The sequence below is a fragment of the Loxodonta africana genome, chromosome 26 (assembly GCF_030014295.1).
Source record: "Loxodonta africana isolate mLoxAfr1 chromosome 26, mLoxAfr1.hap2, whole genome shotgun sequence".
NCBI lineage: Eukaryota > Metazoa > Chordata > Mammalia > Proboscidea > Elephantidae > Loxodonta > Loxodonta africana.
The window spans coordinates 4,123,848-4,151,589 of NC_087367.1; the positions used below are offsets into that span (position 1 = coordinate 4,123,848).

At 41.1% G+C, this 27,742-nt stretch overlaps 1 protein-coding gene across 2 annotated transcripts in view; it reads left to right on the plus strand.

Moving 5' to 3' along the window:
• Positions 1-17,098: 17,098 nt before the first annotated feature.
• FANCL (FA complementation group L) overlaps positions 17,099-27,742 on the plus strand; it is a 100,887-nt gene continuing 90,243 nt past the window's right edge. For both annotated transcript variants that reach the window (XM_064277032.1, XM_003417567.4), the window contains exon 1: positions 17,099-17,284. In XM_064277032.1, coding sequence (XP_064133102.1) covers positions 17,198-17,284 — 87 coding nt within the window. In that variant the 5' untranslated portion in view covers positions 17,099-17,197. The remainder of the gene's footprint in view (positions 17,285-27,742) is intronic.

The window sequence follows — 27,742 nt, forward strand, 5'->3', positions numbered from 1 at the left end:
GTTTTCTTTAACAAATACAAAATAAATAGCCTGCTAAAAAGCCAGATAATATCTTGAAGATAAACCTTTTCTAAAATACGTTATTCTAAAAAGATGCTTTTTGTTTTGTATCAATGTAATTAAATTTTTTTTTTTTTTTAAATTCACGTACATATAAATACTGGACTTGATTAACTATACTGAATTTTTGGCTTCTGTTTGATCAGAGACACAGGAACAAGCAACTTGCCTGCACACAGAGAAACGGCTTTAATGAACAGAAAAAAAAAAAAAAAACCTACAGCTTTTTAAAGCTTTGCTGCCTTCTAAATTTCAGGAGTAAATTCTGTGGAAAACTGTGTAAATAGAACATAATTATTTGTAAAATAAGAGCCTTTGTTATTAGTCATCTAAGTGTCATGAGTACACAAAGCACTCTGCTGTAGAGACAAAGGACTGAAAAAAGTTACCTGTAGAGAGAGTTTTTGCTTTTGAAAGAATAACAACTAAAGCAGTGGGGTGAACTTCTGACTCCCAGATGCCAATACTGAATGCTAAACCTGGCCGAGGAAATCACTTTAGCCTGACATCCAGATTACTTAGAACAAAAATAGAGAAAATTAAGAATTGAAGAGCAGAAATTAAGGTGGAATGCAATGTAAAGAGTAAGTAGAAGATGTAGGCTTTCATTTTCTCCCCCCCGCCGCCCACCCCAGCGTCCAGCTAATTAAAATCACAATCAAAATGAAAGAGTCTAAACTTGTAAATATCTTTAGCTAATGATTTTGTCTTTTTAATCATCTTCACATTCAAAGACTTCTTTTATTCATTTAGGTCTTTACAATAAACTGAAATTGTTTTTCCCCTGTAAAAATCCTGCTTTTAATTTTCCTTATCTCCTTCTCTTTACATAGTACATTTGCTAGTCCTTTTTCTCTGCCCTATTTTTTCAGCTTTTTCTTTCAACATACTTTACAGAAGGCAAACTTGTGTGAGTTCAGAGTTTGTATTTTATTTAACAATTTAACAGCTGATGCACATGCAATCCTTCTGTTGTTGTTGTTAGCTGCCATCGAGTTGATTTCAACTCATTCTAGGCCACCGTATGTATAATAAAAATAATCACTCATTATATAATATATAGGGCCCTGGTGGTGCAGTGGTTAAGAGCTCGCTAACCAAAACGTGGGTAGTTGGAATCCACTAGCGTTCCTTGGAAACCCTATGGGGCGGGTCTACTCTGTCCTATTGCGTTGGTATGAGTTGGAATCGAATGGATGGTAAAAGTTTTTTTTTTTTTTGGTATATAATGTATGCTTTATAAAATTACATTTTCAAAAATTAAATAGGTTCAGTTCTCTTACTACAAATATTTCTTTACTGACTTCAACACCAGGAATATGCTTTGTATTCCCGAACCGAATCAGAGCTGAAGATGCTGCTGACCCATGGAAATTTTGCTTTACGTCTGTGTTTACAAATGTGTTATGCTTCGAACTGGAATGAGCGTTTGCAAACTTACGGTACTCATTCATAAAGTCGCTCCAGGGCTATTTCCTTAATTCCTACCATTGCACACACAACTGTAGTTGTTTTAGGGGACAGAAATACGTGTTTATTTATAATATTGTTAATTTCATGAGATATGATTATAAAGGAATAATAATGACTTTTATAGGGGGAATGAGACTTACTACCTACTCTATGGTTGTTCTTGTTGGGTGCTGTTGAGTTGATCCCAACCCATAGCCACCCTATGTGAGAGGGGACAACTGCCACATAGAGTTTTCTAGGCTGTAATCTTTAGAGGAGGAGATCGCCAGGTCTTCTTCCCCAGGAACCACCAACTTTTTGACTAGCACCAGAGCACTTAACTGTTGTACCACCAGGGCCCCTTTTATCATATGGTAACGTACCACATGTTCATGATTTGATATGGTCTGGGAAGCCCTGGTAGCATAGTGGTTAAGAGCTATGGCTGCTAACCAAAAACGTCAGCAGTTTGAATCCGCCAGGCACTCCTTGGAAACTATATGGGACAGTTCTACTCTGTCCTGTAGGGTCGCTATGAATCAGAATTGACTAGACAGCAGAGGGTTTGGTTTTTTTTTTTTGATAGTCTGGTTCGCTAAAGTTTTATATTTAAGAATTACTATAATCAGATTGGAAACCTTGGTGGCATAGTGGTTAAGAGCTATGGCTACTAACCAAAAGGTCAGCGGTTTAAATCCACCAGGCACTCCTTGGAAACCCTACAGGGCAGTTCTCCCCTGTCCTGTAGGGTCACAATGACTCAGAATTGACTTCATGGCAACGGGTTTGGTTTGGTTTTTTATAATCAGATGTGTTTCAACAAATAATCTCATCAAATCTTATGTCTAACAATCTCATTAGATTTCATGTCTAACAATATGACAGTAGAAGTTGACCTGTATAGACACAGATTGCTTTGGCAAAATAAAACACACAGTAGTTACAGATTGTCTACCACTAGTAGGGGAGAGTAGAAATGTTCTTTGGGTTGTTTTCTAAAAGGTTAAATAAAGAAACAAAGTCTATACTAATAGCATAAAGTAGCAATTTATCCAGAATTTTCAGACTTAGAAAAACATAAGTCCTGAAATACCTAAAAATTTATTTGAAAAAAATCAATTTTTAATAGAAATCAATTGACAAAAATGTTCTAAGCTTTGGTCAGTGGCCTATATTTATATTGTCTTATTAATCTCATTTTAAAATTTGCTATGATAAAAAAATTCCATATTAAACACGAGACCATGTCATAAAAATCAATTTATGTGGCACATACATATTTCACATTAAAAAAAAAAAACCAAACCCGATGCTGTCGAGCTGATTCCAACTCATAGCCAACCTAAAGGACAGAGCAGAACGTCCCCGTAGGGTTTCCAAGGAGCATCTGATGGGTGTGAACTGCCGACCTGCTGGTTAGTAGTCGTAGCTCTTAACCACTATGCCACCAGGGTTTCTATATTTACACAGGTGTACATTTAATATTCATAAGGAAGATCATGACTTAACTTGATTCCCAGCCTGGTGCTCTCCCCCACTCATCTATAGACTCAAAGCATAAAGGGGTTAGAAGAATCATTGTTGTTGGCCAATCTTTTCCTCAGTGCTGAGTCCTCGCTACGCAGCCCAGCACAAATGAGTGATCCATCCACAATCTATAGCTGGCCATGGAAATTATGTTAAATTATCTTTTCTTTAAAAAAATCTATTTCTCTAGGTCAGAATTAAATGATCTTATTTGGAACTGGTTGAAATGGACCAGTCCCATGAAAACCAGCTCACTTTCAGATCCATATTGCTGTGTTTCAAATCCATACCCACTTGTGTTGCCCTACAAGTCTTGTTAAATGTAATCTCAGAATCTTTGACACATCCTGTAAGATATATAAGCCTAAAGCAAATAGCACGTTATTCTGAGGGTTGTTTAAAAAAGAGTTTATCAAGCCCTGTCAAAATCTTTTAGGAATGGAGTAAACAAACTTTTGTTTTTTGTTTTTTCCCCAAGCGAAATATTTTCCGTGACATTACAAAGCAGCACGTGTCAAAATGAAATCTACTTGAATGCAAGGGTTCCGTTTGTAAGAGGACCCCATGAAAAATGCTAGTCCTACATTAGCTAATATTGTCGGTATTGAAAGAATAGGACAATTTATGGTGTAAGAACTGTTCCATGAACACCACAGATTAATTTATATTCTATTCTTTATTAATGATTTCAGTATTTTTCCACAAAATTTTCAACTATGGATAAACTCTCTAAAAATGATTACTATTTCTCCTTCTCTGGTATAATCTTAATTGTATATTTTTCATACTCCCTCACTGAATCTCAAATTAATTAAAGCATCCTAAAGATCTATTTTACTGGTTCTGATACTTCTGGGCTTTAAAGTTCACTATTTTTAGCTCCTGGCAAGTACGGTCTAGCTATATGATCTAGTTTATGTTTTCAAAAAACAGAAATATAAAATTAAGACTTAAACTTTCAATTTTCATCTCCTTAAAAAAAATCAAAATGTAAATCTATCAGTAAAGGCTTAGATTCAAGAATTCATAACCTAACCATATGATTCTAAACAAATTAGACGTTTTTAGCAACTCTTTTGTATCAGCAAGCACATCCGTGAATGTATCATCCCCACTCAAAACCCACTGCCCTTGAGTCAATTTCGACTCACAGCGACCCTACAGGACAGAGTAGAACTCCCCCGTAGAGTTTCCAAGGAGTGCCTGGCGGATTTAAACTGCTGACCTTTTGGTTAGCAGCCGTAGCTCTTAACCTCTATGCCACCAGGGTTTCCAAATGTACCATATCAGAGCACAAAAGATAGGGTACTTGCTACCAATTTTTCAATTTGTGTGGGGATACAAACTAAAATTACATGTTTCAACAAATAATCTCATCAAATCTCACGTCTCACGATCTCATTAGAGTTGATGTCTAACGATATAACAACAGAAATTGACCTTCGGTGTAATAAGCTCACCAAATCTCACGTCTCACGATCTCATTAGAGTTGATGTCTAATGATATAACAACAGAAGTTGACCTTCGGTGTAATAATCTCACGTCTCACAATCTCATTAGAGTTCATGCCTAATGATACAATAACAGAAGTTGACCTTCAGTGTAATAACCTCACCAAATCTCACATCTCACAATCTCATTAGAGTTGATGTCTAATGATATGACAACAGAAGTTGAACTTTGGTGTAATAATCTCACCAAATCTCACGTCTCACGATCTCATTAGAGTTCATGCCTAACGATACAACAACAGAAGTTGACCTTCGGTGTAATAAACTCACCAAATCTCACGTCTCACAATCTCATTAGAGTTGATGTCTAACGATATGACAACAGAAGCTGAACTTTGGTGTAATAATCTCACCAAATCTCACGTCTCACAATCTCATTAGAGTTGATGTCTAACGGTATGACAACAGAAGTTGACCTTCGGTGTAATAATCTCACCAAATCTCACATCTCACGATCTCATCAGAGTTCATGTCTAATGATATAACAACAGAAGTTGACCTTCGGTGTAATAATCTCACGTCTCACAATCTCATTAGAGTTCATGCCTAATGATACAATAACAGAAGTAGACCTTCGGTGTAATAACCTCACCAAATCTCACGTCTCACAATCTCATTAGAGTTGATGTCTAATGATATGACAACAGAAGTTGACCTTCGATGTAATAATTTCACGTCTCACGATCTCATTAGAGTTCATGTCTAACGATATGACAACAGAAGTTGAACTTTGGTGTAATAATCTCACGTCTCACGATCTCATTAGAGTTCATGCCTAACGATACAACAACAGAAGTTGACCTTCGGTGTAATAAGCTCACCAAATATCATGTCTCACAATCTCATTAGAGTTGATGTCTAACGATATGACAACAGAAGTTGACCTTCGGTGTAATAATCTCACCAAATCTCACATCTCACCATCTCATTAGAGTTCATGTCTAACGATATGACAACAGAAGTTGACCTTCAGTGTAGACACAGGTTGTTTCAACAAAACAAAAGACACAGTAGTATCTAGCACTAGTAGGTGAGATTAGGAATGTTCTTTGGATTTCGAAGAAACATCAACGAGTGCAAATTTCTATAATGAAGAGACCTCGCATAGCATAAAATTAAGGTGTAGGTTAAAACTAAGATGTTATTAGGACACCAAGAAAAAAAAAAAGAAACCCATTGCCATGGAGTCAATTACGACTCATAGCGACCCTATAGGACAGAGTAGAACTGGTCCACATGGTTTCCAGGGAGTGGCTGGTGGATTCAAACTGCCGATGTTTTAGTTAGTAGCTGAGCTCTTAACCACTGCACCACCAGGGCCCCATTATTAGGATTAGGAAAAAAAAAGAATACTCTTTGGAAATGAGCTCTGGGCAAGGTTTTGAACAAGTTGTGGCATATGAATTGGCAGGTGGAGGTAGAAAGTTCCAATAAGAAGAATCAGACAAACACAAGAAGAGAAGCAATTATAAAATAGATTTAAAAAATACTAATGGCCAGAGTGGAGGTGGGTTACAAGAGTATACCACTTTTTTTAAAATAATTTTTGTTGTGTTTTAAGTGAAAGTTTACAAATCAAGTCAGTCTCTCACACAAAAACCCATATACACCTTGCTACACACTCCCAATTACTCTCTCCCTAATGAGTCAGCCCACTCTCTCCCTCCACTCTCTTTTTGTGTCCATTTCGCCAGCTTCTCGCCCCCTCCACCCTCTTATCTCCCCTCCAGGCAGGAGATGCCAACATAGTCTCAAGTGTCCACCTGATCCAAGAAGCTCACTCCTCGCCAGCATCCCTCTCCAACCCATCGTCCAGTCCAATTCATGTCTGAAGAGTTGGCTTCGGGAATGGTTCCTGTCCTGGGGCAACAGAAGGTCTGCGGGCCGTGACCACCGGGGTCCTTCTAGTCTCAGTCAGACCATTAAGTCTGGTCTTATGAGGGGTCTGCATCCCACTGCTCTCCTGCTCCCTCAGGGGTTCTCTGTTGTGTTCCCTGTCAGGGCAGTCATTGGTTGTAGTCAAGCACCATCTAGTTCTTCTGGTCTCAGGATGATGTAGTCTGTGGTTCATGTAGCCCTTTCTGTCTCTTGGGCTCGTAATCGCCTTGTGTCCTTGGTGTTCTTCATTCTCCTTTGATCCAGGTGAGTTGAGACCAATTGATGCATCTTAGATGGTTGCTTGCTAGCGTTTAAGACCCCAGACGCCACTCTTCAAAGTGGGATGCAGAATATTTTCTTAATAGATTTTATTATGCCAATTGACTTAGATGTCCCCTGAAACCATGGTCCCCAGACCCCTGCCCCTGCTACGCTGGCCTTTGAAGATTCAGTTTATTCAGGGAACTTCTTTGCTTCTGGTTTAGTCCAGTTGTGCTGACCTCCCCTGTATTGTGTGCTGTCTTACCCTTCACCTAAAGTAGTTTCTATCTATTATCTAATTAGTGAAGAGTATACCACTTTTTGACTCATTCGCTCCTCTAATTGTTTAATTCCTTTTCTTTCAGTCCATCACCTATCACCTTCTTGCCCAATCAGCCTCGACTTTATGGTATACAACCACCCTGTCGCCAGAACACTAAATGCCATAGATCGTGTCTTGCTCTAATAACCCCAGGTATGGCCAGTTTCAGGCACCTGAGGAATAAGCTTTGTAATCGTGCCTGTATCTTGGTTGCCAGTGAAGTGAACTCATGACAAAGGTGATCAAACGTTGATTATCTTTCCAACATAACTCCTAGTCTTGCTCTTATGCAGCTTTTTCTCACGTCTTTTCATCATAATCTTAACAACTTTCATGTCAAACTATTACCTCTCTCAAAAAAAATTTTTTTTCAAAAGTCACCAATTTTGGGAAATGGAGAATTTGCTCAGGGAGAGCAGCAGCTTCACTGTCCCCTATCCAACTCCCCCTCCAGCTTTCCTTCTGTTATAACCACCTGCAAACACCCAAATTTAAATTCAGCGTCTCTGTTCTTACATCGCACAGTGTTGAAGAAAAATTCATAATTTGTTGTGGTGCTGCTACAAATCCATTATCTCTGACTTCACCTAGGCTTTCAAACCATTTGGCAAAAGTCCTACACATCAGGATCTTAAAAGCTTGTAAGCAGCCATCTAAAACACATCACATTCGGAGCAAAAAAGAATGGAAAGAACCAAAAACAATGAAAATATTAGTCCAAAGGACTAATGGATCACATGAACCTCAGCCTCCAACAGCCTGAGCCCAGAAGAACTAGATGGTGCTCAGCTACCACCACCTACCGCTCTGGCAGGGATCATAATAGAGGGTCCCGAGCAGAGTGGGAGAAAAATGTAGAACAAAATTCAAATTTCAAAAAAAAAGGCCAGACTTACTGGTCTGACAGAGACTTGAGGAACCCCCAAGACTATGGCCCCTAGACACCCTGCTACTCAGAACTAAAGCCACTCCTGAAGTCCACTTTTTTAGCTAAAGATTAGACAGGCCTATAAAGCCAACAATAACACACGTGAGGAACGTGCTTCTTAGTTCAACTAAGTATCTGAGACCAACCAGACAACACCTGTCCAAAAGCAAAGATGAGAAGGCAGGAAGGAATGGGACATGGAGAACCCGGGGTGAAAGGGGAAAGGGGGAGAGTGTTGACACATTGTGGGGATTGCAACCAATGTGACAAAACAATTTGTGTATAAATTTTTAAATGAAAAACTAATTTGCGCTGTAAACTTTCACCTAAAACATAATAAAATTAAAAAAAAAATTCTACACGTCTTTTGCAATGTCCTCTCTTATTTTCCATTTTCTGTCTTCCAACTCCCTTCTGACATGGTAGGATGGCCTGCCTTCGACTTCCTACCTGCAAACCACTCTGTTGATGTGTTCTTTGTTCAAATACTGAGCTGAAGCCTATGTTGACCAGTTAATTATGAGGAGCCTCTTCTGTTATGGTGGCCTTCTGGTGAGTTTTTTTTTTGAAATACAAACATTTTCAGGCTCTGGGACTATTTTAGGAGAACCACCACATACATATATACATCTATTTCATAAACTTGCTTCTCATCATTTCTGCAATTGTGTTTCTTCTAAATCATACATGATCCATATGCTCAACCACTGCCCAGGAATTTATATATATCCAACTTCCAGCCAGATCTTCTTCCATGAAAAGTGGCTAGGATGTAAAGGACAAGTTCTTCCCACTAAAGAGAGTTCTGATTTCCATGTGCTAAGACCCAGCAGTGTTCTCCCATCTGGTACAGGCATATTGTGTGGCACAATGCTAAAATCAAGCTTAAGTTTTTACATCTTCAGTTGACTGCGAGTAGGAAACTGTCTCTAGCCTAAAGGTGTGAGTTGAGGCAGGTGTGGCAGTTTGGAGAAGGCATAGGAATGTAGGACCTGTTCGGCTCCCTTGCATATTCAACTTCCACTTGATGATCAAATGTTACTAGGCAGAACAAACTTTATGGCTGGGTTGGTTGGAGAACACACAGTTCACTACCAGTAGTATGAGCCAGGTAGAATACCATGGTCAGACAGTCTCCTCCAGAGCTAGCACCAAACCAGGAACTTTTCACAAAATGTTAGCTACTGAAGAGGGCACGGGCTTTGTCCAAACTTGAGAGCCCTTCTCCGTGATTCTTCTACCTAGAGTAAAAAGAGTAGCAAGTCTATATTTAGCATTCCAGTCGGCTACAGAAAGTTCAAGTCCCATGAGAACTTCCAGGTCATAAAAACCAACTGTTGCCATTGAGTCGATTCAGTCTCATAGTGACCCTATAGGGCAGAGTAGAACTGCTCCCTAGGGTTTCCAAGGAGCGGCTGGTGGATTCAAACTGCCAACCTTTTGGTTAGCAGCAGAGCTTTTTACCACTACACCACCAGGGCTAGTTACTTGCACTGAAATCCTAGACCAGGTGCTAAGTTTTCTTTTATTATGGACCACAATCATAGATAGACAAATTTTGACTTATCTTTTTAATGGTAGAGTAAGACATACAAACATGTTGCATCCAAAATTTACATACCCACTTTGAAAAGAATAGCCTAGAATGTCACAGATCTTCAAACACCAGAGCTCTTCATTTTTACAGAAATTTATAGTCACACATATATATTAGTGAGACATCGAGGACCCTTGCTACTTTCTGATCTTCACGTCCTATCAGCACGAAGTAATACGTGTATTGGATGAGGATGACGTCCTATGCAATGGTAAGATGGTCAAGATCTCAGCAAAGTAGACTGCAGCATAGTGTTTGAGAGCTAACATATCCTTCAGGTATGAAAATAAAGATTTACTGCGCCGTGTCAATGAAGGCAATCTTCAAAATAGAAAAAAAAAAAGTTTTGGTTACATCCATAACTACACCCTAGGTGCTAAGTGTTATCTAATTTACCCTGGTAGAGAGACCAACATTGCAGTGGCAGCCACAACTAGATCCTGAACTGATTTCGCTTCCAACAATCCACCGTCATTCTCAAAACCTATCAGATTGCTGAAGCCAATCACCAAACCTACATCTTTCGGGAAGCACTAATCTCTGCAACACCTCCAGGGTTGTGGTGTTCCTGTTCATTCCCTATTTTGACAGAAAAAGACAATGCCAAATGGCTTTCGTTTGGCCCTTCTAAAAATAACAGCCCTTACTTTACAGGTCAGGGAAACTGTATAGGAATTCTGCCAGTTTTCTGGAATATCCATTCCAATAATTCACTCAGGATTTGAGAAAATGACCCTAAGATGAATTTGGGGGGTCCCATTGGGTCTTCCAGGAAATAAACTCAGTCAGAACTTCATTTTTCACCTGGACTCTATAATGATCCCCAGCTCTGACCAGCTGGCTATAGTGGAATTATAGGTCCCCAGGAATCAATGATAACTTTGAGCCAATATTTAGTATTTCCCAAGTTTAAGTATTTCCCTTTTTTCAGTGAGCAAGTTCAGATGAATGGCTGCCGGCCCTTTTTGGAAGGATAAGGCAGAAGGTTCACACTTCCCTTGTGTAGTCTTCCAGCGGTCTCTTCCCTCATAGGTACTACCCTCCCCTTCATTGGATGATGCTGGGCCTGTGAACCCAAGGCCTCTGTTCCCCAGACTGAGAACAGCGTTGCTCAGATAAATGAAGGCACACCTTCATTGGTGGCTGTCAGTTTATCCCTGGGGACCCTATGGTTAACTAACTGCAGCCAGAGATTTCTGCTACTGAAGCCATTCCCTGATCCCGGAGTGGAGCACCTGGCTGTGAAAACAACACCCACTTTGCTTCAGACTGTTAACAGCCGTCACCTGGGCCAGGGCTCAGCTGGCTTCCCACATCCCCACTGAGATCGGGAATACCATCTTTATTGCAGCTTCTCCCATAAGCTTTCCCAGCCCAGGGGGACAGGGGTGGGGAGGGGGGAAGCCAGCAGACCTCTTTTATAAATATTTGGGCATTTCCTTTTCTGCTCTATTTTTATGGGCAAGGGAGAGGACTCTTCAGGGCCCTCGCAGAAATATAGGGGTGAGACACGTGATCCATCCAATCTACCTTCTTATCTCCAAAAGTCTTTAAATTCTTTCCTCTACATTGTGCCAACGACGGCACTGGGTTTTTCTGGGTTACATTGTGCCAAGGGTTTTCTGGCCTTCTTTTCCCCCCCTACCAAATGAGACCAGCAGTAGGTTCCTGTTTGCTTTAGCAAACCCAGGAAACCGTTAAAACCATAGCCAACCTCCTGAGCTAACGTGCTCAGTGTAGTTTATGTTGTGTGTGAACTCATCAAAATGAATGCAGCCCGTTTGTGTTCAGAAAAAAACAAACAACAACTTAGATTTCCAACCCTGACTAAACAATAAAATAATATGGGGTGTTTTAAAAATATACGATGCCTATGATGGTGCCAAGGGCCCTGCTGGCATGGTGGTTAAGAGCTAGGCTGCTAACCAAAAGGTTGGCAGTTTGAATCCACCAGGCACTCCTTGGAAACCCTATGGGGCAGTTCTACTCTGTCGTATAGGGTCGCTATGAGTCGGAATTGACTCGATGGCAATGGTTTTTTTTTTTTTTATGACAGTGCCGGAGGTATAGCTAAGGTATGGTAGGCAGGGCACCTAACCTTGGTGCCGCTCCAGGAGGAGCTAATGAGCAATTTCTATTGGCCATTGTAGGTTCCATTGCCAGCTGTGAGAGATCTTACAGCAATTTAAAACTAATTGCCATAGGCGCTACTTTCCGTCGACAGCCTTCTGTAACACGCTCCCTACTCCCAGACATTTAAATCAGAATCTGTGGGACTGGACCTAGCAGCTGTATTTTTTCAAACCCTCCCAAGTGATTCTGATGCATGGCGAGGTTTGAGAACCACTACTTTAGAAGTTCTTAAACACTTCTAAGGTTTATCACTACTGTCTGTGTCCTAATGGGAAACCCTGGTGGCGTAGTGGTTAAGCGCTACGGCTGCTAACCAAAGGGTCGGCAGTTCGAATCCACCAGGCGCTCCTTGGAAACTCTGTGGGACAGTTCTACTCTGTCCTATAGGGTCGCTATGAGTCAGAATCGACTCGACGGCACTGGGTTTAATGTCCTAATGGGAGCCCCGTGGTTAAGCACTACAGCTGCTAACCAAAGGGTCGGCAGTTCGAATCCACCAGGAAACCCTCTGGGGCAGTTCTACCCTATCCTTAGAGTCACTATGGGTTGTAATTAACTTCATGGCAATGTGCTTGGGTTTTTGGTTTTTTATATCCTAATAACACACATTTATAAATTCTTCTAAGATCTTTCTTCTGAGCTTCAGCTCAAACCCACTATTTATCTCTTTGCTCCCTCTCCCCAGTTTTCCAGGATGCTGGAGGTATACACAATCTAAAACGGATAATCATATATTTGCACACTTGCCATCTGCCAGGAGCTGGGCCAAGCTCAGAGTCAACGAACCAATCCTAGTCCCTGCCTTCTTTGTGCTTGCACTTGGATGCCTACGGCAGGGTTTCTCAACCTCCACATTTTGGGCTGGAATAATTCTTTGTTGTGAGGGGCTGCCTTGTACCCTGTAAGATGTTTAGCAACATCCCCGGTCTCTACCCACCAGATTCCTGGTGCACTCTATGCCCATCTCCAGCTGTGACAACTAAAACTGTCTCCAGACATTGCCAAATGTTTCCTGGGGACAAAATTGCTTTTGCTGAGAACCACTGGCCTATGGTCATCTCTAAATAAAGGTTTCATGAGAATCTACATTTTAACATCTTGTATACTAAATACAAATGGGCCCTGGTGGCACAGTGGTTAAGAGCTCAGGCTGCTAACTAAAAGGTCAGCAGTTGTAACCCACCAGCTGTTCTTTGGAAACCCTAGGGGACGGTTCTACTCTGCTCTATAGGGTCGCTGTCAGTTGGAATTGACTCGACTGGCAATGGGTTTTTGTATTAAGTATATTATTTTATCCCTTCATTGTCTCTAATCTTGGATGTTTGTACCATTATCGAGCCAGTTATTTCTTCAGGAGTTACAAAATGGTCATTTTCAGCAGGTTTACTTCTTATTTTTTTAATTTTTAAAAATTTTCTTTGTGCTTTAAGTGAAAGTTTACAACTGAAGTCAGTCTCTCATACAAAAATTTATATACACCTTGCTATGATGGCACTGGGTTTTGTTTTTACGTACTCCTAGTTAGTCCCCCTAATGAGACAGCACACTCCTTCTCTCCACCCTGTATTTCCTTGTCCATTCAGCCAGCTTATGACCCCCTCTGCCTTCTCATCTCCCCTCCAGACAGGAGCTGCCCACATAGTCTCATGTGTTTACTTGAGCCAAGAAGCTCACTCCTCACCAGTATCATTTTCTATCTTATAGTCCATTCTAATCCCTCAGCTGGCTTATTTTTGACACACACAATTTGAGACTTTTTTTTATTAGGTATCTAAAATGGAGACATCATTTAGTAGCTAGGTATTCAAGTCTGAATGCCAGGGCTGGAGGGAGAACTCTGTAAGTCATCAGCATATGGCTGGCATTGAATATCCACAGACTAGATGGGATTACTAAGGGCAGAGGGGAGGTGAAGAAAACGGTCCAGCCGTCAGCACTGTGGCATCCCTACTGTTACAGCCAGACGGAGAGAAAGAGCCAGAAAAGGGCTAGAAAGGCAGGATTTAAGTCCTTAACATCATTTCTTTTAACTTTTTCCTTCCCATCAAGCCCTCACCATCTCTTCCTTGGACTATGGGAATTGTCTCCTAATTGGTCTCATCTTGCACAGAGCTCTCTGGGTAATTTTTCTAAAAGCTAAATCACATCAATTCCCAGATTAAAACCCTTTAATAACTCTGTATTGCCTTTAGGATAAAGTCCAAATACCTGCTATGACCATATGAGACTCTCTCTGATGTGTTTCTTGGCTACTTGCTCAGACTCACCTGTTGCCATGGCCCATCCCTCGCCTGTAAGCATCTCATGGCAGTTTCCACAAACAGTCCAAAGTGTTAATGTTTCTATAATTTTATTAAACTCCCTTTGTGGGAAAATTTGTTTTGCTTGGTGAACACCTAACTCGTATTTTAAGACTCACCTAAAGGCAACTCACTAATTAAATCCTTTCCCAACCCTAGCTAGGTAGAACTAACCATGCTTATTTTTCCTCCAAGGAGTCCCTGGGTGGCACACACAGTTAAGCACTCAACAACTAACTGCGAGGTTAGCCGTTGGAACTCAACCAGAGGCCCCTCAGAAGACAGGCCTGGACATCTTCTGAGAGGTCACAGCCTTGAAAACCCTGTGGAATGGCTCTACTCTGACACACTTGGGGCTGCAATGAATCAGAGCTGACCTTTCAGGAACTAGTTTGGTTTTGGTTTATTCTGCCTCTGCTCTGTGTGTGGGGGTGTCTCTCAAAACGTGACTTTCATGCCCTGCTCTATGCACCACGTACAGATGCGATCACTTATTTTCTCTTCAATTAATTAACTTAGACTAGACCTTAAATCCCATACTGGATTAAAAAAAAAAAAAAAGTATTTTCCTCTTTGTGTTCCCTCTGTCCAATTTTCTGAGGTCCTGGAGGAGTGTCTTAGGCTGGGTTCTCCAGAAAAGCAAAACCAGCAAAGTGTATAAATATATACAGAGAGAGAGCAAGACAGAGATTTATATCAAGGAAACGGCTCACGTGGCTGTAGAGGTTGGAAAGTCTCAAGTCTGCGAGTCAGACTGGGGGCTACTCTTGACTTACCTAGCTGCAGGAGCTGGCAAACTCAAGATTGGCAGGTCAGAGAGCAGGCTTCTGGCTCACAGGCTGCGGAGGCTGATGAATCCCAAGATCGGCAGGTAACAGGGCAGGTAAGCTGTTAGGTCAATTGCCAAGAATCAGAGGTCAGGTCAAGAGGAGACAGCTGCAGGATCCAGCATAAGCAAAAGCCTGCCATCCATGCCAGAAAGTCCACCTACATTGGATGCGGGCTTCAACCCCACGGAAACTCTCTTTCAACTGATTGGTTGCTCACAACAGATCTCATCATGGAGGGGATTACATTACATCAGATCTCATTATAGAGATGATTACATCATTACATAGCTGCCAAACTACATCATAACCACCAAACCACTGAGAATCATTGCCCAGCCAAGTTGACACACAACTTTAACCATCACAAGGCTTATACAAAGTAAAAAGGGTATTCAGATGCGTATTCGCTCTGCCGTAGTCATCAGGGCTCTTAAAAAAAAAAAAATCCTAGTTCTTTTAAGCACACAGTGGGTATATGTTTTTGCTCCCTTGAAGAAAGAAGTAGCCATGTTACTTTCTTTGTCAGCGAAATATAAGCAGAAACGACATGTTTCACTTCCTTGTGGAAGCCTTTAAGACCTTCCCTTGTTTTGATTTTTTGATTATTTTTCCTTCTGCTGCAGTGGTTTGCGGAAGCATGTTTTGGAATGGAGTCTTCATCAGCCTGGGTCTGTTTCACTGTGATGAACACCTCAACCTGTTGGAATGTAGCATGAGTAAGAAAATAATTTTTCTTGTTTTTGTATTAAGGTTTTGGAATTTTTGTTGACACAGCATGACCTAGTATATTCTGGCTGACTGACACTCCAAGTAGGGAGAGCATAGAGTCTAACGATTCTAGCAAGTAAAGCTGGTAACCAAGCCTGCCAAGTTTTCTCGCCTTTGTTTTTGACATTTGAGGCCAGGTAATTCTTGGTTATGGAGCTGTCTTGTGCATCGTATGATGTTTAACAACATCCTTGGCTTCTACCCACTACATTCCAGTAGCACCTCCCACCTCTACTCCTGCCACTAGCTGTCTCCAGGCATTGTCAAATGTCTCCTGGGGGTCAAAATCACCCCCAGCTGAAAACCAGTGCTAAAGGGGATACAGGCCTGCTGTTGATGCAATTCTCTACTCAGGCTGATATAGATCTTTGAGAGAAATGTCATTCAGACGGTGCTGAGTCTGCCAATGTGCCCTTTGATTGCACCCGAAGAGTTACAGTGCATAGGGCTTAGCTACTCCAAAATCAAAGGGCCCACAACACCCTCCTGGCCACCCTAGAAGAATGGCATTAGAACTGATTTACATGTCTGCTTGCTAAAACGCACAGTTATGCCCCACTCCCAGAGTCTGGAATCCCCCAGGTCTGGGACGGGTGTGTGTGTGTACATTTGCACTTCTATGAAGTTCCCAGGTGATGCTGATGCTGCTGGTTCTGCGGTCAGATCTTAAGAACTACTGCTTTCATGTAATTTATATTTAACAGCTGCTGCGGCATTCATGTTTTCCCCTACATATCCAGAATACTGTGACAATTCTTGCCAAACCTGAAGCATTTTTAAGAATTCTAACTTTAGTGCATTTCGAGGGCAAGAAAAATCAGAAGGGGCATCTCTGATATATCTTTGCGCAGATTTTGGTCTATTGCAATGTTTTGCAAATAGCAGGGCTCAAAAAACTTGATGCATCGAGCACTAATTGGAATATCGCATGGTAAATATTAATAAGTTCCTTACTTAATCAGCTTTCCTAAAAGGGAAGGAATGATTATCGTTCCTCAGAAAAATACAGGTAGGGTTGTCAGAGATAAACTATTTGTGAGGACAGTAGATCAGAACTGAGTCTCAATATAGATTTTATCGTATGTATAGTCTCTCTCAAACATATCTATAATTAAACTTGGTAATCCACAGAAATATGTTGTAAATGATACACTGAAGGTAATGTAATGGTTTAATATACTGTCATATATTGTAATAATTTCGTGGTGCGGGCATACAGGAAAGGCCACTAAGGGATTTCATCGTGGAAAGGGAAGTGACAGGTTCTGGATAGCAGAAGGGCTACAATACCCCGGCTGCAAAACCATCCTACACTGGGAGAAACCCCAAAGTTGTAGCGGTATGTCAATGGAGTCAAACAAAGTCATCAAAAGCGCTCTTGGGACAATCAAGGCTGGAACGCAGAGCTGCCAACTTGGAAGCATTTTGTGCTCCCGCCCCCCGCTGAGCCCCGCCCAGCCGACACTAGGCCTCCACTTCCGCTTCCGCCCGCGGAAGCCGCGAGGCGTTTTCCCGCCAAGACCCGGGTTTCCGCCTCGGGAACGCGGGCGGCAGCGGGACTGCGCATGTGCGAGGTCTGGTCCGGCTTCCAAGCCGCCTGCGGCCCGCGGACGCCGAGCTCTGGCGGTGATGGACACGAGCCTGCTGCGCCAGTGCCCGTTGCTTCTGCCCCAGAACCGGGAGAAAACCGTCTATGAGGGATTCATTTCGGCTCAGGTACTCTCCCGCTTGCGCTCCCTGGCCAGGAGAGCCTCCCTCTCGCGCCGCAGCTCCGCCCGCGGAGGTCTGTGACGGGAAGGCCGGGCTTGCGGGCTCTGACTGGGCCAGCGGAGCAGCTCACCTGAGAGCAGCGGCTTGAGAAGCGCCGCAGGTGCGGACACCCGGCCCCGCGCCGGCCGCACACCTGAGCCGGCGTCGCCCGCGCACGCGTGTGACGTGGGGGGGCGGGGCTTCGGGCCACGCCCCCGGCCCGTGTCTCCTCTGTTGAGTCTTGCCTCTCTGCTTGTTCAGCGTTGGCTTCAGAGTGAACTGTTTTTTTGTTTTCTTTTTTTTGCAATTTTGACCTCATTCTAACGCTTTCCTCCCTCAGTTTGTAGGGCAATCCGTGTCAACCCTTTTATGGTTGATTTTTTTTGGAGGGAATTTTTTTGGTGATGCCACGTTTTTTCACTAATGGGATGGATGCTGTATCATTTGTTGGTAGTTTTTTTATTTTATGAAACGCGGTGCCAGTTGGAAGCATGTCATATGTGCACCATGTTCCATGAAGTGCGTCACAAACGAGGTACATATCAGTACCACGGGTCCAGGAAGCACTTACCGCTTCCTGCTTGTACTTGAGCCATGTAACTTACTCAACTTTCCAAAAATACACAAAAATAACATGCAATACTAAATTAACATTGCACTAGCTGCACATAAAATTGTTATCAGTTTGATTTAGAGTGGGCCATATCGGTACCATGTTCAATGGGGGACATCACAGCTGTGGGACATATTGGTACCATGGGCCAGGAAGTGCTGAAAATGGGACTGGTAGGTTTATCTAACCAAAACCCGAAACCTGTTGCTCTGAAGTCGTTTCCAACTCATAGCCACCCTATAGGACAGAGTAGAAGTGGCCCGTAGAGTTTCCAGGGAGCACCTGGTGGATTTGAACTGCCGACCTTTTAGTTAGCAGCCCTAGCACTTAACCACTAGGCTGCCAGGGCTTCCACTAACCAAACAGCCAAATCCCTTGCCTATTCTGGCCCACTGCCCCATAGCATTTCCAGGGAGAGGCTGGTGGATTCAAACTGCCAGCTTTTTGGTTAGCAGCCAGGCTTTTTACTGCTGTGCCTGGAAAACCTTATAGGGCAGTTCTGCTCTGTCACATGAATTGAAAATGACTGGAGGGCACCTAACAACAAGAACTGTAGGGTTCCTGGGCAGTGCAAGTTTGCATTCATCTACTAACCTAAAGGAGCCCTGGTGGCACAGTGGTTAAGAGCTCAGCTGCTAACCAAAAGGTCAGCAGTTTGAATCCACCACCTGCTCCTTGGAAACCCAGTGGGGCAGTTCTACCCTCTCCTATAGTGTCCCTGTGAGTCGGAATCGACTCGACAGCAACGGGTTTACTAACCTAAAGGCTAGCAGTTGCAACCCACCCAGCAGTGCCATGGAAGGAAGGCCTGAGGATCTGCTTCCACAGTCAAGAAAACCCCATGGAGCGGTTCTACTCTGTAACACATGGGGTCTCCATGAGTTGTGATCACTGGAGGCAACAGGTTTGGTTTTTTTATGACTAGTGGAAGGTGTGGAACTTATCAGAATGCCTTGTGATTAGTGAAGAGTTTATAGACAGAAAGCTTGGCCTTCTTGGTTTGTCTTCGAATTCATTGCAGCAGTCCCAGAAAGCAGAGGTTAAAAATGTAACATCTAGAGTAAAGTTAATCTGCTTTTTTACTTGCCCAATTGCAAGTGTTGGTCTTGAATTGCCTAGTTGAAAACATCACTTACTTTCAGATGTTTAGAAAAGTTTAGGAGGTATTGATTATTAAGTTAACATTTTTCTCAGGAGCCACCTTATGCATAATTTTAGGCCCTTTACAGAAAGTGCTTTGTCTCATAGGCATCTTTTTTCAAAGCTGTTTAATTTACAAAACGTTGCCATCAGAATTGAGGTGAAATTCCCTCACCACCCTTGCTGTAGCTACAATTCCAGTTTATACCTGCCCTAAGTAACTTTTTAGAATCCTAACCACTTTATTTAACTGCTTTGTTTGGCGGAGCTGATTTTGTCTAATGAGATTTTGTTTTGTGTATGATTTCAAAGTTACAGAAAATATGTGAGACTGTGCAAAGAGATCAAGTGTACCATTACCCATATTCACAGCCTACATGTTGTCCCATTTTATTTCTCATTCCAAATGTGTGTTTGTGGGTGGGTGTATATACATTTTTTTTTCCCTGAACCATTTGAGATTAAGTCCCAGAAATACGCCCTTTATCCCTAAATACGTAATGGTACATGGCGTAAGAAAAAGGACACTCTTATGTAACCACAGTACAGCAATCAAAATCAGGAAATTTAACAATGATTCAGTGCCACTATCTTTATCTGAAATCCATGTTCAAATTTTGTTTATGGTTAATATTACATCCTTATTGTCTGTTCTCCTATCCAAAACAAGATTCCATGTTGGATTTAATTTTCATGTCTCTTTTTTTTCTTTTTTATAATTTTCATGTCTCTTTCATCTTTAATCCAAAACAGTTTCTCAGTCTTTCCTTTGTCTTTCAAAACCTTGACATTTTTCAAGACTACAGGCCAGTTATTAGGTAGAATGTCCATCATTTTGGGTTTGACTCATGTTTCACCATTAAATTCAAGTTATGCATTTTTGGCAGGAATACCAAAGAAAGAATGTTGAGTCTCACGTGGCTAAGGAGGCATCTACCAGATTTCCCCTTCGTAATTAAAAAGTACTGATTTAGGAAATAATATTGGAATTATTATTCCCGGTCCTTGATTCTAGAGGATATGACCCAGCTGGAGCTGGGCTCACAAGGACTCCCAAGGATGCACCAACTGGGCCCTGAGGTGTAAAGACAATTAAAAAAAGGATAATCTTGGAAGATACCTCTTAGGGAACCTTCACAGTTAGTCAATCAGACAGAACACAAAAGACTTTCCACTCTTTATCTTTTTCTGTTAGCATTTAGTGAATAGAAATTTGTTGGACCAGTGAAGACCCTCCTGACTGTCCTTACTGAAACCCGTGCCAATGATTGTTAAGAAAGACAATTCAAAATGGCGGATCACCGTTTCTAGCCAATCTGTGAAGAGGTGAAGCTTTTGGTGGTTTTGCTCATTTGTGATGTTAATATCTACCGATGGTGCCGTGACTTTGTTCTCTGTACTTGGGCAGACTTGGCTGTGGGAGCATGCTTGTCCTTTTTCCCATTCTTACCTGTTCTGTAACATCCTTTTGACTAGAGCAGACGTGGCTCTAGCAGCATGCTTGTCCGTTTTCCCATTCTTGCCTTTTTTAATACGTGCCAGCTAAAACTCTTTTTGCTTTACCAAACTTGGTGATGTTTTGCCCTGCAACAGTACTTTCTGGGAGGTGCTCCAAGACATCAAACTTTTATCCTCTCTCCTCAGGTTTAGCATCCGTTGACTTTTGACTGGGTCAATTATTGCTGTGGTGGTTGCCAAATGATAAATTTCTGCATTTATTAACATGGCATTTTATTATAAGAAGTACTTTTCCCTTTCTTTTATTTATCTGTATGAGAGTGGACTCATGGATTTTTTTTTTTTTTTTAATGGATTAGAAGCCATTAAAAAACTAAAACCAAACCTACTGCCGTCCAGTTGATTCCAACTCATAGAGACCCTGTAGGCCCGTAGGCAGAGTAGACCTGCCTCCTAGGGCTTCCAAGGCTGTAAATCTTTACGGAAGCAGACTGCCACATCTTTCTCCCACGGAATGGCTGACGGGTTCAAATCGGTGACCTTCTGGTTAGCAGCCAAGCACTTTAATTACTGCACCACCAGGGCTCCTACAACCCATTTCTTCCCTTATTTGATACTCAAATTTCCCGTAGTTGGCCAGTGGGAGTACATTTTTATCAATGAAACTTTTTAAGGCAATGAAGTTTCCTCTTACCACTGCTCTGAAAGTATCCCGTAGTTGCTGACTTAATGCTTTTGTCATCGTTGTTTTAGAAGTAATATAATTTCAATTTATAATGCCCCTAACATGTAGGAAATGTTTAATAAATGGTCTTAAAATTTTTTTGGTGTAAGGTCCTTTTTTTGTTTTATTAATTTCTAGTTTTATGATTAGACAGTAAAATTTCTACTCTATAGAATTCACTGATTCTTTTTTTGTGACTTAATTTTTTTTTTTAAATATATGTTCAGTTTTTTGTGACTGTTCCATTTGTGATTAAAGAGAAGGTGATTATTATCAGGTTATCTATACCCTTTTGAAGGAGCCCTGCTGGTGCAGTGGTTAAGCACTCAGTTGCTAACCAAAAGGTCAACAGTTGGAACTGCCTAGCTATATCCCGGGAGAAAGCTGTGGCGGTATGCTCCCTTGAAGATTACAGCCTTGGAAATCCTGTGGGCAATTTTACTCTGTCCTATAAGGTTGCTATGAGTGGAATTGACTCCATGGCAATGGGTTTACATCCACCTGAGTGAGCTTTGATAGTGTCCTTCAAGTATTTTTTTATTTCATCTAAGTTTTTTAATTTATTGGTTTAAAGTTATTTATATTCTTGTCACACTTTTAATGTTTGTAGGATCTGTAATGATGCTTCCCAGACTGGTTGTCTTTTGCTGCATAACTAATTACTCCAAACTTCATGGCATAAAACAACAAACATTATCTCAGTTTCTGTGGATTAGGAATTTAGGAGAGACTTAGTTTGGCCATTCTGGATCAGAGTCTCATGCATTTGAAGTTAAGATGTTGGCCAGGACATCAGTCATCTGAAGGCTTGATTTAAACTGGAGGCTTCCCTTCCATGATTGCTTGTTCACATAGCTATTGGCTGGAGGCCTCAGTTTGTTACTGGTTCTTGACAAAAGGCCTCAGTTCCTCACCAAGTGGACCTCTCTGTAGAGTTGCTTGAGTGTCACCACAACATGGCAGCTAGCTTCCCATGAGTAAGCCATCCAAGAGAGAGCAAAGAGAAGGTCTTGTAGTACCTTTTATCCCCTATCCTCTGAAGTCACTTATCAATACTTAACGCTTTTTTTCTTGGAAAGCAAGTCTCTAAATCCAGTGCATATTCAAAAGGTGGGGAATTAGGCATCGCCTCTTGAAGGGAGAAGGATCAAATAATTTATTGGCACCTCCTGTCCCCATTCCTGATATTGGCAATCTGTGTTTTCTCTCTCTCTCTCTCTCTCTTTTTTTTTTAACCTTGTGCATCTGGGTAGGATTTTACCATTTGTGTTGATGTTTTTCAAGAATATGCTTTTGGTTTCATTGATTTTTTTTTTTTTTTTTAAGTACTTTTCTGTTTTCTAGTTCATTGATTCCTGATGTTATCTTTATTATTTCCTTTAAGTTTAATTTGCTTTTCTCTCCCTGGCTTCTTCAGGTGGAAGTTTAGGTCATTGGTATGAGACCTTTCTTCTTTGCTAATACGGATGTTTAGTGCTATAAATTTTCCTCTAAACATTGCTTTAGGTATACCCCACAACTTTTGATATGCATGTTTTCATTTCAAAATACTTTCTAATTTCAGTATTTCTTCTTCGTTTATTTAGGGGTGTAATTTATCATTTCTAAATATATCATGATTTTCCAGATATCTTTTTCTTATTGATTTCCAATTTCATACTGGTTATAGAACACACTTTGTATGATTTGAATTCTTTAAAATTTATTTAGACTTGTTTTACAGCATAAGTATGGTCTGTCTTGGTAGATTTTCTCTGTATACTTGAGAAGAATGCTATTCTGCTGCTGTTAGATAGGAGTACTATAAATGTCATTTATGTGAAGTTGGTTCATAATGATATTGAAGTTTTCTATACCTTTGCAGATTTTCTGTCCACTTGTTCTATCAATTAACGAGAAAGGGATATCGAAGTCTCCAACTATAGTTGTTGATTTTTTTCACTTTATATTTTCAGTTTTTTTTTGCTTAGTACTATTGTTGCCACACATTTTATTTCTACTTGTGTTTCAAGTCCCCCAGTACTGTTACTAATTGGGGTTCAGTTATCTTCCTTTTTATTGATACTTTCTTTTTATTAATGGACTTTTTTACAACATTTCCAGGTTTATAGAAAAATTGAGCATATAGTACAGAGAGTTCCCATATACTCCTCTCCCCCCTCCCTACAGTTTCCTCTAGTATTAATATCTTATGTGTCTTAGTTTTCTAGTGCTGCTGTAACAGAAATACCACATGCGGGTGGCTTTAAGGAGCAGAAATTTACTTTTTCACAGTTCTGGAGGCTAAAATCCAAATTAAGTTCTCAGCGGTGTTGATTCCTTGGTTCCTAGGCTTGTAGATGATCTTTGAATGGCATCTGTCTTCCGCTCTGTGTGTGTGGGTCTCTGTCTCTTCTGATCTTTTTATAACTTAGAAGTGATTAGGTTTAGAATCCCCCTACACTGGTATGACTTCATTAACACAACAAAAGAAAACCCCCTATTTCCAAACAGGAGAAGGTTGACAGGTACAGGAATTAGGATTTCAGTGCTTGTTTTTGGGGGGACATAATTAAATCCATAATAGTATAATACATTTTTAAATGAATCAATATTGATATATTATTATTAACCTATATTATTATTAACTAAAATCCATACTTTATTCAGATTCTCTTAGTTTTTACTCAGTGTCCTTTTTGTGTTCAAGAATCCCATCTAGGATAGCACAATACATTTAGCTTTTATGTCTCCTTAGGCTCCTCTTGGCTGTCAGGGTTTCTCATCCTTTCCTTGTTTGTAATGATGACCTTGTCTCCTTTATGAAATGATCCTCTTTATGGAGAAGTATTGACCAGGTGTATGGTGGAATGGTTCTTATTGGGATTTTTGATACTTTTGTCATGATTAGACTGAGGTTATAGGTTTCTGGGAGTAAGACTACAGAGGTAAAATGCCATTTCATCACATCCTATCAAGGTTACATGTTATCAGCACGATTTACGAGTGCTGGTGTTGACCCTGATCACCTGGCTCAGGTAGAGTTTGTCAGGTTTCTCTACCGCACAGGTACTCCCCCTCCCTCCCACTCCCGTGCTGTACTCCTTGGAAGGACAGCACTATGTGGTGTCCACACTTACAAAGCGAAGAATTGTGCTCTCTCTTCTTTAGGGTGAAATATCGATAGAATTTCTGTGGCAGATTTCTCTCTTCTCCATTTATTAATTTTTTTCATTTATTTATTTATGGTTGTTTGGATTCATGGATATTCATTTTATATTTTGGGCTATTATCCAATATTTGTTTATTTTGTTGCTCAAATTGTTCCAGCTTTGGCACAATTATCTAAGAGATATAAAAAAAATCTAAAGGATATGCTTTTATATCTAAAGGACATAAAAAATGAAAAAGTCTTTTATATTTACCAATATACTGTTTCTGATGCTCCGTATTGTATATTCAGATTTATATCTTATTTCGGTTTTTTCCTAAAGGCCTTTCTTTATCATTTCTTATAATACCAGTCTGCAGTTGATGGATTCTTACATCTGTTTTATATCCGAAAAGGCGTTTGTGTGGCCTTTTGAAAGATTTTTGCTGGTTATAGAAATCTTGGTTGACCTTTTTTTCCTCTTATTAATTTAAAGGTGTTATTTCATTGTCTTACTTTATTTCCTTTGAGAGACCTCTGTCCAAATTCTTATCTTGGTTCCTGTATATGTTAAAAAGGCTTGGGGGCAGTGCCTGACCTCCTCTAACCACACAAGGGGGAAGGATAATCAAGATCAATAATGCAAGACAGACCCCCATGAGGCAGAGGCCAGACAAGCCTCCTTTCTCCACCGTCTTTACTAATTCTGACACCAACTGTCCCTCCCACAGCACTATCTGCCGGGTTCGATAATTCACTACAGTGGCTACACAGAACTCACAGATCATACTCACAATTATGGGGTTTATTAGGGAAGTAACAGGTTACAGTTCGGGCTCAGGAACACTCAGGATACAGTTCTTCCATCAGGACAGCCTCTTCCTAGCTGTGCTCTCAGGCATACCTCTCCCCGGCCGTTAGTCTCTGCCCAGAGGCACTCAGCTTTCTCCCTCCATGGGCTAGGAAGCCTGCTGCGCCGTCTCCTGCCGCTGGGTCTCTGTTACTGGGTCTTTCCTGCTACTGGGTCCTCTCCTTCCTTGGTGGTGGGCTCCTCCTGTCTGTGCTGAAACTGGCTCCTTTTTAAGGCAAAACTGACCAGTCCCCTTGGTAGGCCACAATTACCTTATTCACCTGGGTTTGAGTTACAAGACCATGCATGGCTAGAAAGGCCACACACAAAAGTAATCGCAGTGTAGTATATTTTTTTCCTCTGGTTGCTTTTAAGATTTTTCTTTTTTATCACTGGTTTTAGTCAATTTGATTATGTGCCTTGGTATAGTTTCTTCATGTTTCTCCTCCATAGGGTTTGTGGACATTTTGTTCCTCTCTCTCTCTCCTCCGCGTTGGGGGCTTTAAGTACATGTATATTGGGCCAATTTAAGTAGTTCCACTGATGGTCTGTTCTTTTATTATTATTATTATTTTCTCTCTGTTTTATTTTGGGTATGTTCTGTTACTGTGTATTCTTTTGTGGGGTCTAATCTGCTGTTGGAGTTCCTTAGTGATATAAACGGTTGAGCACTTGGCTCAACTGTTTGTACCCAGAGAGGAGCCTTGGAGGAAAGGCCTGGCAATCTATTTCTGAAGGTTCACAGCCATTTAAAACCCTATGTTATGCTCTATTCTGAAACACATCAGGGCACCACGAATCAGAATTAACCCGACAGCAAATGTTTTGTTTGTTTTAAATCTGCTGTTGATACTAGCTAGAATATTTTTTATTCGAGTATTTTCCATCTCTTTGATTTGGGTCTTTCTTTATATCTTTCATTTCTCTATTTAACATGCTTATGCTTTCCTGTATTTTTTTGAGCACATGAAATATAGTTATGACTAATTAGCTTTTTCTTTTAGTTCTAGGGTCTGTGCTACTCTTGTGTCCGTTTCTCTTGATTGATTTTTTTCCCATTATGGGTTTTATTTCCCTTTTTCTTTGATATGTCGTATTTTTTGATAGACTGCCAGACATTGTGGATTCCAGCTTTTTGGGTGCTCGGCATTTTTTTATCGTCTTAAATGTTTTTGAGATCTGTCCTGCGTTGTAGTTGAATTATGTGCAAACAGTTTGATCTTTTCAAGGCCTGTTTTTAAGCTTCGTTAGGCAGAACCAGAGTAAGGTTTAGTTCAGGGCTGAGTTTGGTCTGCCGCCGGGACAATGCCATTCTTGGGCTTAATTTGATGGCTCTTATATTAAAACGTATTTCCACTCTTGCCAGTTGGAACTTGAACTGTACCCACCCCTGCGTGAGTTCTCAGGTGGATTCGTGTGTTTTATTCCTGTGATTCTTATCCCAGTTTTGAGTGGTTTTCAACAAACAAACAAACAGAAAAACCAGTTGCCACTGAGTCAATTTCGACTGATGGCAACCCCGTGCATTGCAGAGTAGAAGTGGGCTTTATAGGATTTTCAAGGCTATGACCTTTTGGAGGCAGGTCACCAGTCTTTCTTCTGAGGTGCTTCTGGGAGGGTTTGAAACTCTTAAGTTTGTGGTTAGTACTTATCATGGATTGAATTGTGTCTCCCCCAAAAACATGTGTATCAGTTTGGCTAGGCCATGATACCCAGTGTGTGATTGTCCACCATTTTTTCATCTGATATGATTTTTCTATATGTGTTATAAATCCTGTATGATATTAATGAGATGAGATTAGAGGCAGTTATGTTAATGAGGCAGGACTCAATCTGCAAGATTAGATTGTGTCTTAAGCCAATCTCTTTTGAGATATAAAAGAGAGAAGTGAGCAGAGAGACATGGAGACCTCATACCACCAAGAAAGCAGTGCCGGGAACAGAGCGCGTCCCTTGGACTCGGGGTCCCTGTGTCTGAGAAGCTCCTAGTCCAGGGGAAAATTCACGAGAAGGACCTTCCTCTGGAACCAACAGAGAGAGAAAGCTTCCCCTGGAGCTGACACCCTGAATTTGGACTTGTAGCCTACTAGACCGTGAGAGAATAAATGTCTCTTTGTTAAAGCCATCTGCTTGTGTTACTTCTTTATAGCATCACTAGATGACTAAGACAGTAGTCAAGTACTGAACCATTTGCAGCACAGAGACTTCTGGTTTCTTCATAGGCATGCACTAATTGGTACTTTGCTGAAGATTCTTTTTGAGGAACCCCCTGAAGTTCTCTGGAACTTTCTGTCTGTGTACAACTCTGTCCTCTTCATATTCTACCTTGTGAATTCTACATGTTTTGGCATTCTTCAGTTCTTACCTGTGTCTTCTCAACTCAAGGAGAAGGCCAGGTTCTGTTTTTGTTCCCATCTCTGACCTCTTGTTGGAAACTCTCCAGGCAGGAAGGCTGGACGATTGCAGAGGTTTTCCCATTTATTTCCCTTCTTTCAAGGATTGCTGTCATG